The sequence below is a fragment of the Schistocerca serialis genome, chromosome 2 (genome assembly GCF_023864345.2).
Source record: "Schistocerca serialis cubense isolate TAMUIC-IGC-003099 chromosome 2, iqSchSeri2.2, whole genome shotgun sequence".
NCBI lineage: Eukaryota > Metazoa > Arthropoda > Insecta > Orthoptera > Acrididae > Schistocerca > Schistocerca serialis.
In genome coordinates this window covers 865,652,714-865,666,375 of record NC_064639.1, presented here as the reverse complement: position 1 = coordinate 865,666,375, position 13,662 = coordinate 865,652,714, and the positions used below count along the sequence as shown (strand labels likewise).

Below are 13,662 nucleotides of genomic sequence, written 5' to 3'. Positions count from 1 at the left end.
CAGTGTAGAGTTTGGTAATTGCATATTAACTCCAAATTCTAGTATAACTTAAACAGTTTAATCAGCACACACCAAGAAAGTTCTCGGGAGGCACAACTTCATCATAGTTCAGCCCATATGCTTTACATATATATAAATTGTATACAGAAACCTTCCTTAAGCCGTTGGCACATGGACCGTGCATCCGAACGTTGAATGTTGAGCATGCCAAGTTTCTGATGTCATAGCATGGAATAGCACGTTCGAGAGTCTTTCCAAACGTGCAGAGTGATATCTGGCACGTCAGATATTCTGACAAGGGAACCTCCCCATCGCACCCCCCTCAGATTTAGTTATAAGTTGGCACAGTGGATAGGCCTTGAAAAACTGAAAACAGATCAGCTGAGAAAACAAGAAGAAGTTGTGTGGAACTGTGAAAAAATAAGCAAAATATACAAACTGAGTGGTTCATGGGAAGATAGGCAACGTCAAGGACACTGGGATCGCAGGAGCGCCGTGGTCTCGTGGTAACGTGAGCAGCTGCGGAACGAAAGGTCCTTGGTTTAAATCTTCCATCGAATGAAAAGTTTAATTTTTTATTTCCAGTTTATGTGACAAACTCTTATGTTTTCATCACTTTTTTGGGCGTGATTATCACATCCACAAGAAAACCTAAATCGGGCAAGGTAGAAGAATCTTTTTACCCCTTTGCCAAGTGTACAAGTTAGGTGGCTCGACAACATATTCCTGTCATGTGACGCACATGCTGTCACCAGTGTCGTATGGAATATATCAGATGTGTTTTCCTGTGGAGGAATCGGTTGACCTATGACCTTGCGATCAAATGTTTTCGGTTCCCATTGGAGAGGCACGTCCTTTCGTCTACTAATCGCACGGTTTTGCGATGCGGTCGCAAAACACAGACACTAAACTTATTACAGTGAACAAAGACGTCAATGAACGAACGGACAGATAATAACTATGCAAAAGTAAAGAAAATAAAATTTTCACTCGAGGGAAGACTTGAACCAAGAACCTCTCGTTCAGCAGCTGCTCATGCTACCACGGGACCACGACGCTCCTGAGCTCACTTTGTCCATTATGTTGCCTATGTGACCCGTGGACTACTCAGTTTGTATATTTTGCTTATTTTTTCAGTTCCACACAACTTCTTCCTGTTTTCTCAATTGATCTGTGTTCAGTTTATCAAGACCTATCCACTGTGCCAACTTATAACTAAATATGAGGGGGGTGCGATGGGGAGGTTCCCTTGTGAGCGCGCGTCTGAGTGTTGACCAATGATATGGCACAACGCCACCTACGTCACACGCACGCCATCTCCCTTCAGTACAGAGTTGTGAGGCGCCATATTGCCATTCATTTCAAGCCTATATGTATATTTGCCATTTCTGAGCACCAGCAAATTGAGAATCACTGGAAAAACTGCTGTTAACTGTGTGATTTGTTCCAATAAAATAATGAGAAACATCATATTCGTGGCAAAAGAATTATTGTAACTTGCCTATTATGAGAGTAGGGTATTTGAAGGCAGCGACACACTAAAGATCCACCCAATTTCTTATAATTAAATTTCATTTAGTAACATATCTACAATTAAGGTTTTCAGCAAGGGTCTTGCGATTAGAAGCAAGGTGTGTGTTGTTGGTTTAGCGTAATGAGTAGCGTCACTGTCCTGTACAGAGTTGTTTGTTGGGGCGGTGGTTCGCGTCTTGACACTTCCAATTTTTTTTTTCCTAACATTCGCGTTTTTATTAGGTTCTGATACTTAATTATTAGTTTAATATATACTATAATATTTGATGTTATATAAACATAGGTTCACCTTTTTTGAGGGGTGACTTTGTTCGATTGACTTCATCTACAGGACAGCTTGCATTACCTGTATAAAGGTTGTTTGCTCCTTTTTCTTTTACACTTTGTAATTCACATGTTGCAAAGATTCTGCTACAGGGTAGGAACAGTGATCAAGTAAGACCTTGAGGTTTTACAAAAATGTGGGAATGATGAAATAATGTTTATCTTTTGCGGAGAAGTATTCTAAATTTGTACCGCACTGTTTGTAATGGAACTTTTATAAGCCTGTTTCCTTATTGATTGGACATGGTATTTTCCTTTTCGTGGATGATGGAGGAAATGTGTGTTTTAATAGAGCTAATGTGGGAATTTTACGCGCGCGCGTTGAGTACACAGTGTGATTTATGAACTAGAAACATCCCTCAACTACCGCTGGAGGGCATTGCACTCGCGCATACCACGTTGGGGCCCACGTACCATATGCACAAGTCGCATCGTTCCTGAGCGTTCAGCAACACATTGAACTTGGCACGCTCAATGTTAATATTTGATAGCACAGTCCGTGTGCCAATGGCTTTACGCTAGGATGGTTCCTTTGAAAGCTACTGGGCCAATTCCTTTGACATCCTTGTATTATTTGAGATTATATGGCATCATCATTGATGAGTTGTTACTTTCTATATTGCTGAAGAGGATAATAAAACTTAACAAAATCTTTGTTGGTATATTGTGTCACGATTATGAATATCACTTCAAAAATATTTCCTTACATTGACATAAATCTCCATCAACATATACATATTTCTACTGATCAAAGAAGGCCCTGCAGAATGTGAAGTATATTTTGCAAGCTTGTAAAAATATGATAACAAGTTTCTATAAAGTCATTAATGTTTGATGTACTGTAAGGTGTTTATCAATGTTTCTGAAAATTAATTCCAGTTTTTGGGACTTTTTGACTGAAGTTCTAGAGAATTAAGTTTTATTGATAACTCACAGTTAAATATTATTATTTATTGTGACATTATTTTGTGTTGTTGGAATTACTGTATACCTTGCATAAATACCAGTAAGTAATGACTATCAAATATTTATTGTGACTCTTTAAGTCCCAGCAACCTTTTGACATATTTAGAGGCTCCACTGTTGCTGTTCCTGCACCAGTGCTTGCCTCTTGTTCTGTGAAGTGTGGTGACCCAGGATACCATGTGGAGCTGTGGCTTTTATACTCCGGGGCAAGGAAATGGTTCTGGATAGTATGGGTGCTCATCAGCTGTGGTTATCTGGCATTCGACTGGTGACTGATTTGCTAAGTTACGGCCTACAAATCCACTGTTACAACTCACAGTAATCAAGAGCGACCACTGTGATTAACACATTGTTGCCCCCTGCACATGGCCAGACTGGCAACAAGTTCTCCAAAATTGAGGTATTCACTCTCACAAAACAATTGTGAACAGATATGCTAATATTGCTCATCATTCCTGGCCTGTGCTTATCTGCCACGAGATGAGATGAGATCCCAACTGTGACACTATGAATCATTCCACTTTATGTGACTTCGAGAGTGCTGCCTCTTCCACACATTGGCTGTATCTGATTCCATGACTCATGAATGTAGTTAGCTTTTGTCATTTTATATGAGCATACATTACTGCATCGTATTCCTTTACTTCTTGTGCTAAATATCAGTAAATTTTTGAGGGAGAAAGAAAGAAACAGTCAGAACAAACTTGGTGAAAATTGTTTCTTTGAACACTGAATGTGGATTAACTGTGGTTACTGGATGGTTATTTCCCTCCTCCAAAGTAGATTTGTTGGATGTACAAGTCGAGCATGAAGAAGTGTATGAGTTCATGTGATGTAATCTATCAGATGCATTGTGTCACCATTGACTGTACATCACCACGGTCCACAGAACACATCAGCTGTATACTGTATACAATTAAAGTTAGTACACTGGGGCACAGTTTGGTGACGACCTATCATCACCTCTGGGTATAAGTTTTTGTTGTCTCCAGGCATCAGATTAGCTACTTCCAGTTCACATGCAACCATGCCACAAGGATTTAGCATCCTCAGTTGGAAAAACTTAAATTGAGAAACTCAGAATTGACTATCAGATTTGTATGTTCCTTTAACTCATACTAATGTTTCTGGTTTCTGTAAATATAACATTTATACACATCTGAATGTTCTTATTAACCATAACAACAACCTAACCGTGTTGCCTCATTAGGGGAACAAAGAGGGGACAGTCAAAACTGCGCAGCTAGCAGTTCGTCCAGCAGCAGCTTGAGGCAGCGCAGCGGCTCAGGCGACCAGCTGGATGCAATGCGCAGGCTGGAGGAGGAGAACAGGGCGCTGCACCAGGAGTTTGCTGCTCTCAAGGCAGACTTCGAGCAGCTGAAAGTGAAGCGCTTGCAGGATGTTAGTATTTTAGCATAAACCATGTGTTATCATTCTTGTGACTAGATGAGTCAAAATTTCTGTTTTTCTTTTCACAATAAGAAACTGAAATGTGTAAAAATTATCAAATAAGGATGAGGAGCTTACTCTTTCGGGTGTGACATGGCAAACTGAGAGTACGGAGTGGAAGCTATGTTTAATTGGCAGTCACTGGACAATATATGAGGGTTGTTCAACAAATGTTTCTTCTGCATGTTTGCAAAATTGTGATCGATTCAAAAAGCTGGCAGAGCCTTAGTTCACTAACAAAATTTTGTCTACATGAGAGACAGTTACAAGCAACATGCTGTAATTGAGTTCTTGGTTGTACAAAAAGAAAGTGTGGTGAACATACAGAAATGTTTGTGTGCAGTGTATGATAATGATGCAGTTTGTACGAGTACTGTTGGGCAGTGGGTAAAAGGAGTTAAAGTGTCAAGAAGTGCAGAAACTGAGAGCCTTGACATGACACTTTTGGGATGTCTTGTCGTAGTTCCTTCATCACATTGAATCATGTGGATGCCATTATTCTTGCAGACGGGTGTGTTGTAACTCAACAATTGGCTCTACAATTATCAGTAATATTTGGAAATACGTTTGCTATTGGATATTAAAAGCTGTGCTTATAATAGGTTACACAAGATAAAAGAAAAGCAGTTTCATCTGAACTGTTGGATCATTTGATGACACAAAACATTACAGGTGAAAAAATTCAGATGCATCACCTAGAGCAGAGACAAATGGCATTCAGTGGAGTGACATCACTCACAGTCACCAATAAAGAAGAAATTAAAGACAACTCCATCTGCTGGAAAGTCACAATGACATTATTTTGGGCTATTAGTGGTGTCATTCTAAGGGATGTGCTGCCAAAAGGGTCGGCCTTTAATTCTGAGGCCAGAAACTATAAAGAAATCTTGCTCCAACATGACAGTGCATATTCACACAGTGTTCTGGGAACACATGACCAAATTGGATGAGTCTTCACTGTCTCATCCACCCTGTAGGCCAGACCTGACACCCTCAGACTACCATGTGCTTGGGCCTCTTACAGGTTCTGTGTGTGGAACACACTTTGAAACTTATGAGAGTATAATTCGTGCAATGGAAACATGGCTGTGAGCACAGGACAAGAGCTTATGCCAACAGGGAATATGTGCTCTTCAGTGCTGGCTAAGGTCATAAAATGTGATGTAGAGTATGCAGAAAAATAGTATAAGCCTACTGTAAATGATTCATTCATTTTCAGAGCTCTATATTTTCCATTGTATTACATGTACAAGTGTGATCAATGCAGGAATAGAACTGTAAACTCAAAAAGTTTTCATTTTGCACTCTACAAATTTTGCACAAGTACCCCTCTGGTCACATGTCCAAGGGGTAATCAAGTTCGTTTTATATCTTATGTATCAAAATCCTGCTAGTGGCCATCATAACAGTATTCTGTGAGCTGTTTTGATATTCTTGGCAGTAGGGGTACGTAAATACTGTCCTTAATGTACCCCCAAAAGGAAAAGAGTCACAAGATATTAGGTCAGGCGACATGGGCAGCCAGAGGAACAGAGCTATATCATCTTCACCACTAGACCCAATCAAGCGAAGTGTAAGATATTTGTGCCCAATCCAGCAAAGTGGAAGATATTCGTTTAGGTAGCGATGAACATCAGTGCTCCAGTGAGTGCGTGTACCATTTTGTTGGAAGACGAAATTCTCAAAATTAGCAGTCAGTTGTGGAAACTACCACAACTGCAACATATCAAGGTAAGAGGCACCCATCACAGTCTTCTCACAGAAGAAAAATGACCCATACAGCTTTGGACATGACCTTGTACAGAAAACATGAACCTTCAGCAAATCTCATATATGTTCTACAGTTTCATGAGGATTTTGAGTGCTTCACATTTCCATTGCTGCAATTTAACCGTACTAGATGAGTGGAAGGTTATTTGTCATTGAATGTCAGGTAGGAGGCGATATCTATCTTTTTCTTGTCAAGACACTGCACTCATAACGCCAACTTCTGGGCAAAATGCAAAATTGGTGAGTTTACTGTTCTATTCCTGCATCATTTTTGTACATGCAATACTTAGGAAAATACAGAACTTTCTAAACGAAAATGAATGCATCATTATAGTAGCCGTGTACATGTAAAAGTAATGACTGACATTGTTGCCACATTCTAGCTATTAAGAATAAATGTGTTCTGAGAAAGAAAATAGTGGACATTATTTATTGAGCAATTCTCGTAATATCATGAAACGGAAAAACCAAAAATGTGAAGATGTTTTAAATTGTGTCAATTAGACATTTCACAGAAATTATTACATCATGCCAATGGCTTAAAAATTAAATGGCACATGTCTTCTTCAATTGAAAGAAACAGAATAACTGTGTAGGTTAGAATGAGAGCCTCTACTTAACTATTGACTCAAATTAGAATAAGACTTGCAATTCTGGAACTGGTGTTCACTTCCTTACAAAGATGATTTTCAATCTAGGGTTAAATGAAAAACATTGGTATGTTCCCCATTGCTGTCATTTTCATTCTGGGTTTTTGTATAAATGTCTCTTCCAAGACTCACCGAGCGCATTATCCCTGCTGTTTCAACATATATGTGCAATTTATATATGTAGTCAGCCCAAACAAATATTCCTGATCAGTTGTTTTATGTGATGTGCATTGTCGATGGAAAATGCCATGTGTTTATCTTTAAAAGCAAAATGTTTTTTAATCTGGAATTTTCTGTCCCTGTTTGATAGTGCGGTTCCGAATTAGTCTAGTGCTGTATTCAGTTTATTGATACGAGGTAAAAGGGACACAAACCATGGAGATTAACCAGTACTCCAGCATCGGCTGAGTAATGCTGGTGCATGGTGTTAGGAGGCAGAGAGTGTGACAGTGGCTGGCACATGAGATAAGGCAGTTTGCCTAATGTAGTTGTTTTTGACTGCATTAGGTGCTGTCAGACAGCAAACTGTGCAGAGCTGGTATTAATACTGTTGGTTCTGTGTTGCTTTCAAAACATTTTCATTGGATAGTATGGTTTTTCAGCTTCCATATGCACACTTGGCCGATTTGGTTTACGAAGTCGTACCACACCATCTGCTAGTGGCATACTACAGCAGAAGTCAGTCGTTGTGAAGTACTGGTAATTCTTTATGTTTTGCAGTCCTTATTAACATGAGCACGTATTGTTATGCAGAATATTACACTAAATTAATTACTGGCTGGTCAGTCAAATGGGCATACAAAATATCACTTTAAAAACTTTTCTTGTAATTTGAAATGCAGCTACATTTTAATTACATTTTTTATTTTTTCCCTGTAGTTTTACTCCTGTCTTCTTTTAGTTGTTGGGTTCAAAATCATTAGTTATTTTATTTAATTTTGTCTTCCATTAGTGTTGCAGTTGTTTTATTTTCAGTAACTTGTAAGTAGGCTCTTGAACTCTGTCCTGTCCAATATTATTCTTCATTTTGTGTTCTCATTATTGTGTAAATGATTGTGAAAAGTTTTATTTGTGGTTCAGAGATCATGAAATTCTTGTACCTAAAAGGAAATTTGAAGGCCCTACTCTCGCTTGTGTGTGTGTGTGTGTGTGTGTGTGTGTGTGTGTGTGTGTGTGTGTGCGCGCGCGCGCGTGTGTGTGCTCTAATTTTAATTTTAAACAAGGAACAGAAACTAGCCAACCTATTTCTTTTTCTTGTTTAATACACTGCCATTGACATCATTAAAAACATTCCAAAATGACTGACTGACTGTGCAGGAGTGTGTTTTGAAACTCTTCCTGTCAGATTAAAAGTGTGTGCTAAACAGGGCCTCAAAACTGTTAACTTGATTTTTGCAGGTAATGATTTTACTTACTTAGCTGTCCACAGGCAAAACTCAAAAGCCTGTCCTCACAGCCTAAGTTCTGCCAGTGCATCTCTCCTACCTCCCAAACTTCGTAGAAAACATCCTGCATGCCTTAATGGACTGTCACTCTTGTAAGAAATCAAAGAATGGAAAATCCAGGATGGAATGTAACAATACCAGAGAAGGAAAGTAGCACACAACTTGCACACACGTCTGCAGTCTCAGAGAACTGAAATCACACTGTTAAAAAAGGGGGATAAGATTTTTTAAAACAGCATATGTGGGTCCTAAGTTTCCATTGTGAGAGGGATGTGCTGTTAAATCTTATACTGTGAGAAATTTCACACAAATAATGAACACAATATATTAATCTACATTATTAGGCAAAATAGAACATTACAGATATTTGAGGAAAAACACTGATGAGAACTAGTCTGAAAAATCAAATTATTCATTTTTGTGCCATTAAATGTCATTCTGTTGTAAAACACCAGCTTTAAAAACAGCGCTGTGTTAACAATGGTGCAAATAGTTGATATTGTAAAAAATCTGTCATAAAAAATCTGTCTTCAGCCATCACTGTTAATTACAGTAGGAACACAAAATACTGGGAAAATCATTGAGGAAATTTCAATATATGGCTCTCGTGTCTGTCACTGGACCATGCTTTGTAAATCCCTCAGAATTCCTCGAAGCAACTGCTCAGCCCTTCAGGTGGTAGCTGTTTGCTATCACTGGCAAGTAGCAAGCTACCATTTGATGATGTTGAGCATTTGCCTAGAGGAAATATTGAGGGATTTACAAAGTGCAATCCAGTGGCAGACCTGAAAGCTGTATATTGAACATATCCGGTGGGAAAGTCTGGAAAGTTAGTTTGAGGAAACTGACAGCTCGTACTGTGGGTAACAAATGATGTACTTCAATGAGCTGGCTTGACAGGATGACATCTGGCATTTTGTTGTTGATAGTGTTGGAAAACTGGTTTACTTTTAAGACAAATATCTCGGTTGCCTTGGTGATTATACTGAAAAATATTCAGTTCCAGTACCTAACAATAGAAAATCCTGGATGGAATAATGACAATATTATGTAAAGTATAGAATGCTACTCACCATTCGAGGTGTGCCCAAAAAGTAAAGTGACTTTATATTTTTATGAAAAAATATTTATTTATTTATCAATATTCATGTTGTCCCCTTCAAAGTAATTCCCCTCAGATACAATACACTTGTGATAACGCTTCTTCCAATCCTCGAAGCACTTCTCATAAGCACTTTTTGGTACAGCCTTGATTATTTCCGGCGATGCAGTTTTTATTTCCTCAATCCTTAAAAATCTTCGTCCTTTCATAGGTCTCTTCAGTTCTGGGCACAGGAAAAAGTCACAGGGGGCCAAATCTGGTGAATATGGTGGCTGATGCATGATTGTCGTGTTGTCTTTGGTCCAAAAATCTATCACAAGCAACAATGAATCAGCAGATGCATTGTCATGATGCAAAAGCCATGAATTGTTTTTCCACAATTCCAAATGTCTTTTGCATATTGCTTCTCGCAAATAGCGCATAACGTCAAGGTAATACTCCGTATTGACCGTACGAGCTTGAGGCAAAAATTCGTGTGCACTATGCCATGACAAGCGAAAAACACAGTGAGCAACACTTTGACATTTGATCGAACTTGGCATGCTTTTTTTGGTCTTGGTACTCCGGGATGCTTCCATTGGGACAATTGGGCTTTGGTTTCGACATCATAACAGCAAATCCATGTTTCATCACCAGTTATGACCCTTTTAAGCAAACCAGGATCATCATTGACATCATTCAAGAGCTGCTGAGTGACGCTCATGCGATGACTCTTCTGATCAAAATTGAGAAGTTTTGGAACAAACTTCGCTGACACACGTCTCATGTCCAAAACGTCAAAAAAAAATTGCATGACACAAGCTGTCAGGTATGCCAACATCCTCAGCAACTTCTCTTATGGTAATTCGATGATTTTCAAAAACTATTTTCTTCACTGCTTCGACGTTATCATCTGTTGTTGATGTGCTGGGGCGTCCAGAGCAAGGTTCGTCATTGGCATCTTCTCGGCCGTCTTGGAAGAGCTTGTACCACTTTTTTTTTTACTTACAGCAGACTCACTGTATGCCACTGTCAACATTTCAAGTATTTTAGAGCACTTGATTCCGTTTTTCACACAAAATTTGATGTAAATTCTTTGCTGCATTTTTTATAATTATCGAAAATTGCTGAGTGCACTAAAACAGGTCCAACCTTTCCATCAGTCAAAAAGAAAGTATGCTCTACACTTGTAACATACGTTCGGGACATCTTTACAAACATAACAAAAAAAAAATCAATAATTGAATGTATGATGACTGTGCAGTTTGGAAAGTCACTTTACTTTTTTAATAGACTTCGTATAGTGGAGATGTTGAGTCACAGATGGACGCAACAAAAAGACTAACTCACACAAGCATGACCACGGGGGGGGGGGGGGGGGGGGGCTGAGAGAGAGAGAGAGAGAGAGAGAGAGAGAGAGAGAGAGAGACCCAAGCACTTAGTAGTACATAGTTGCATTGAAATTGAATTCTTCTTAGCTCTGAGCTTTTATAAAATTGAAAATTATTGCTTTCACAGTTGTGTTATGAACAATGGTTCTTGTCCACTTCTTCATTCTATCTTACTCTGATGTTCCAGCTGAGTGTGCTTCAAGAGCACCACACGGAGGAGCTGCGCAAAGCACGAGACGAGGGTGCCCGCTATGGCACGGATGCCCAGGTGGCGGAACTCCAGGGCCAGCTGGCCACGCAGCAGCTAGTCATAGAGCACCTGCAGGAGAAGCTCAAGGAGTGAGTGTGTGGCAAATGCTGGCTAGAAACAGAGGGTGCACGGTTGAGTGAAAACTAGGAGTCCATATTATTATGTAACATATGAAAATTCCTTCATTACCCTCATCTCCTTGTTGACATATTAAATTTTGAAGTACATCCAGTAGTGAATTCTTCATGACGAGTTAAAACTGAGTAAGTGGCTGGGAGTTGAACTTGTATTGGAGTCATGCAGTTTCATAAATATATTAGACCATTTGAAGTATAAGTACAACTGTGACAAAAGTCTTCCACCAATGCAGAAGACAAACATTTTATTGCTGAATGAATGTCACTACTAATTATACTTTGTCCACTTTTTAATATCTTCGGAGAAGCTTTTTCTTGTGAAAGTAACATCTGTGTAGTTCAGCTACTACTAAGTGGTGAACTTCACTGAATGTGACAACTACTGTATCAGTAAATTCTTTGAAAATGCAGTTATAACTTCAAATATGTTCGACTTAAATGGAAAATGAAAATATTTTGAGAGAAGGTGACATATTACTGGTAAAAAGAAAACCGTACCTTTAAAAAACTACAGCCATAGACACTAGTGATAAAATGTCTGATAATAAATTTTCTGCTGTATCCAAGTAGATATGCAGCACCCAGGTGGTAAATTCCTCTTAGCCTGAGTTTTGTATTGTAAGATGGCCCTCCTGTCCACTTTCCAACCAAATCCTCATTCTAACCTGAAGGCTGTCAATTCAACTAAGTACCTGGGTGTAAAAATTACGAGTAGACAATATTGTGGGGATGGCGAGCCAAAGGTTGCGTTTCATTGGCAGGACACTTAGAAGATGCAACAAGTCCACTAAAGAGACAGCTTACACTACACTCGTCCTCTGTTAGAACATTGCTGCGCCGTGTGGGATCCTTACCAGGTGGGGTTGATGGAGGACATCGAAAGGGTGCAAAAAAGGGCAGCTCGTTTTGTATTATCACGTAATAGGGGAGAGGGTGTGGCAGATATGATACGCAAGTTGGGATGGAAGTCATTAAAGCAAAGATGTTTTTCGTCATGGTGAGATCTATTTACAAAATTTCAGTCACCAACTTTCTCTTCTGAATGCGAAAATATTTTGTTGAGCCCAACCTGCATAGGTAGGAATGATCATCAAAATAAAATAAGAGAAATCAGAGCTCAAACAGAAAGGTTTAGGTGTCTGTTTTACCCGTGCGCTGTTCGGGAGTGGAATGGTACGGAGATAGTACGATTGTGGTTCAATGAACCCTCTGCCAAGCTCTTAAATGTGAATTGCAGAGTTATCATGTAGATGTAGATGTAGAAGACATATCTGTTGTTCCAAAAATTATGGGGTTGGTATTAGCTTTTCTGTCGGTTTCTTTTGGCGGTTCTGGCAGTTGTGCCTCCTGGAGTTAGCCCACCTGTCTTCCTGTACACTTCTGGGAGAAAAATTACCAAATTGGAACTCAGTGTGCAGTTATGGGCATTATTCAGTATGTAGAGCACGTGATGGCATGTTTTACATGTTTCCAGTTCAGTTGACAGTTCCATTTTTGCACATAATTTTTCAGTGGCTCCAGCCAGTCTGGTTAGAGGCCAGGCAGTGACTTCAATTAAGACCACAGCTTGCAGCACCTGAAAGAGGCTACTATGTTAGCCCTCATAATACCGCATTAAAAAACTTTACCTGGAACCCTGAAAACACACCACCAATCAGTTGTATTGGGAAACATTAGAAACAAGAAGCCTGTGAGAGCCGGGTACATGCTTTTGAGTACCACTCTGACACACAGCTTTGAATTGTTAGAAATATTCAGTGTGGTGTACTACAATCATAAAACTGTATCATCTGCGTTATACTGCAGCCAGCTTCATTTATTTGCTTCTGAAGTGAATGACAATGTCTTTTTATTTTGTCTCGTGTGTTTTTTAATGTGTATCTACCTTCAGAAATGTAGTGCTAAATACGAGACAGGTTCATAAAGTAGAATTACTCTATTTTCGTAACTTCACCTGCCCAGCCTCAGACAGACAGTGTTGTGCATATATAACAGTGTCAGGTGTGGAGACTTTATTGATAATATTCATACTCTTTCTACATTTCCAGGCTTGATCTGTGTCAGGAGCAGATAGTAGTTCTGAAGACTGAACGGGACCATTTGGAGAACAGTGTTGTGGAACTCCGTAAGAAAATATCTGTTCTCCAGACTGATAATGACCCGGTAAGTCTTATGATTTGACACTCATTACTTTTGTAGTGAGTGTGGACTATAAAATAATTGTTTGTTTGTTGAGCGTATTCCCTCAGATTTTTTTAATGATACAGTGTGTAATTCCAGTTCACATATTGTAATATTGCTATAATAGTTGGAAATAATAATCATGTCACATGTGAAAAACTGCTGGTAACAAAAATTGTTAATCTGATGTTACTCAGTGTCCATAAAATGGTAAAGCCTATCACAATTAGTGTGATCATCAACCTACATCTGTGCTGTGCTGATCAAATTTCCTTTTGTAAGTGATAAAATACCATTGGCTGAATTTAAACAATAAATTGAATGGCATAGATACTTAAGTGCTACAAAGAACAAAGTATTGTCTAAAATGAAGAGGAGGTGGATGTTTCCCCTCTGAGCTTGCTCATTTGTTGTATTGTATATCACCTGGGTCTTATTTGTGTTACAACTGTCTCATTGAGGAACTGATATTTCATGAAGAAAGT

General features: G+C 39.1%; 1 protein-coding gene across 1 annotated transcript in view; it reads left to right on the top strand.

The window, feature by feature from the left end:
• Positions 1–13,662, top strand: part of LOC126458177 (centrosomal protein of 162 kDa-like) — a 168,488-nt gene that overhangs the window by 142,291 nt on the left and 12,535 nt on the right. Inside the window, exons 9-11 of the mRNA XM_050095047.1 lie at positions 4,034–4,224; positions 10,797–10,948; positions 13,045–13,159. Coding sequence (XP_049951004.1) covers positions 4,034–4,224; positions 10,797–10,948; positions 13,045–13,159 — 458 coding nt within the window. The remainder of the gene's footprint in view (positions 1–4,033; positions 4,225–10,796; positions 10,949–13,044; positions 13,160–13,662) is intronic.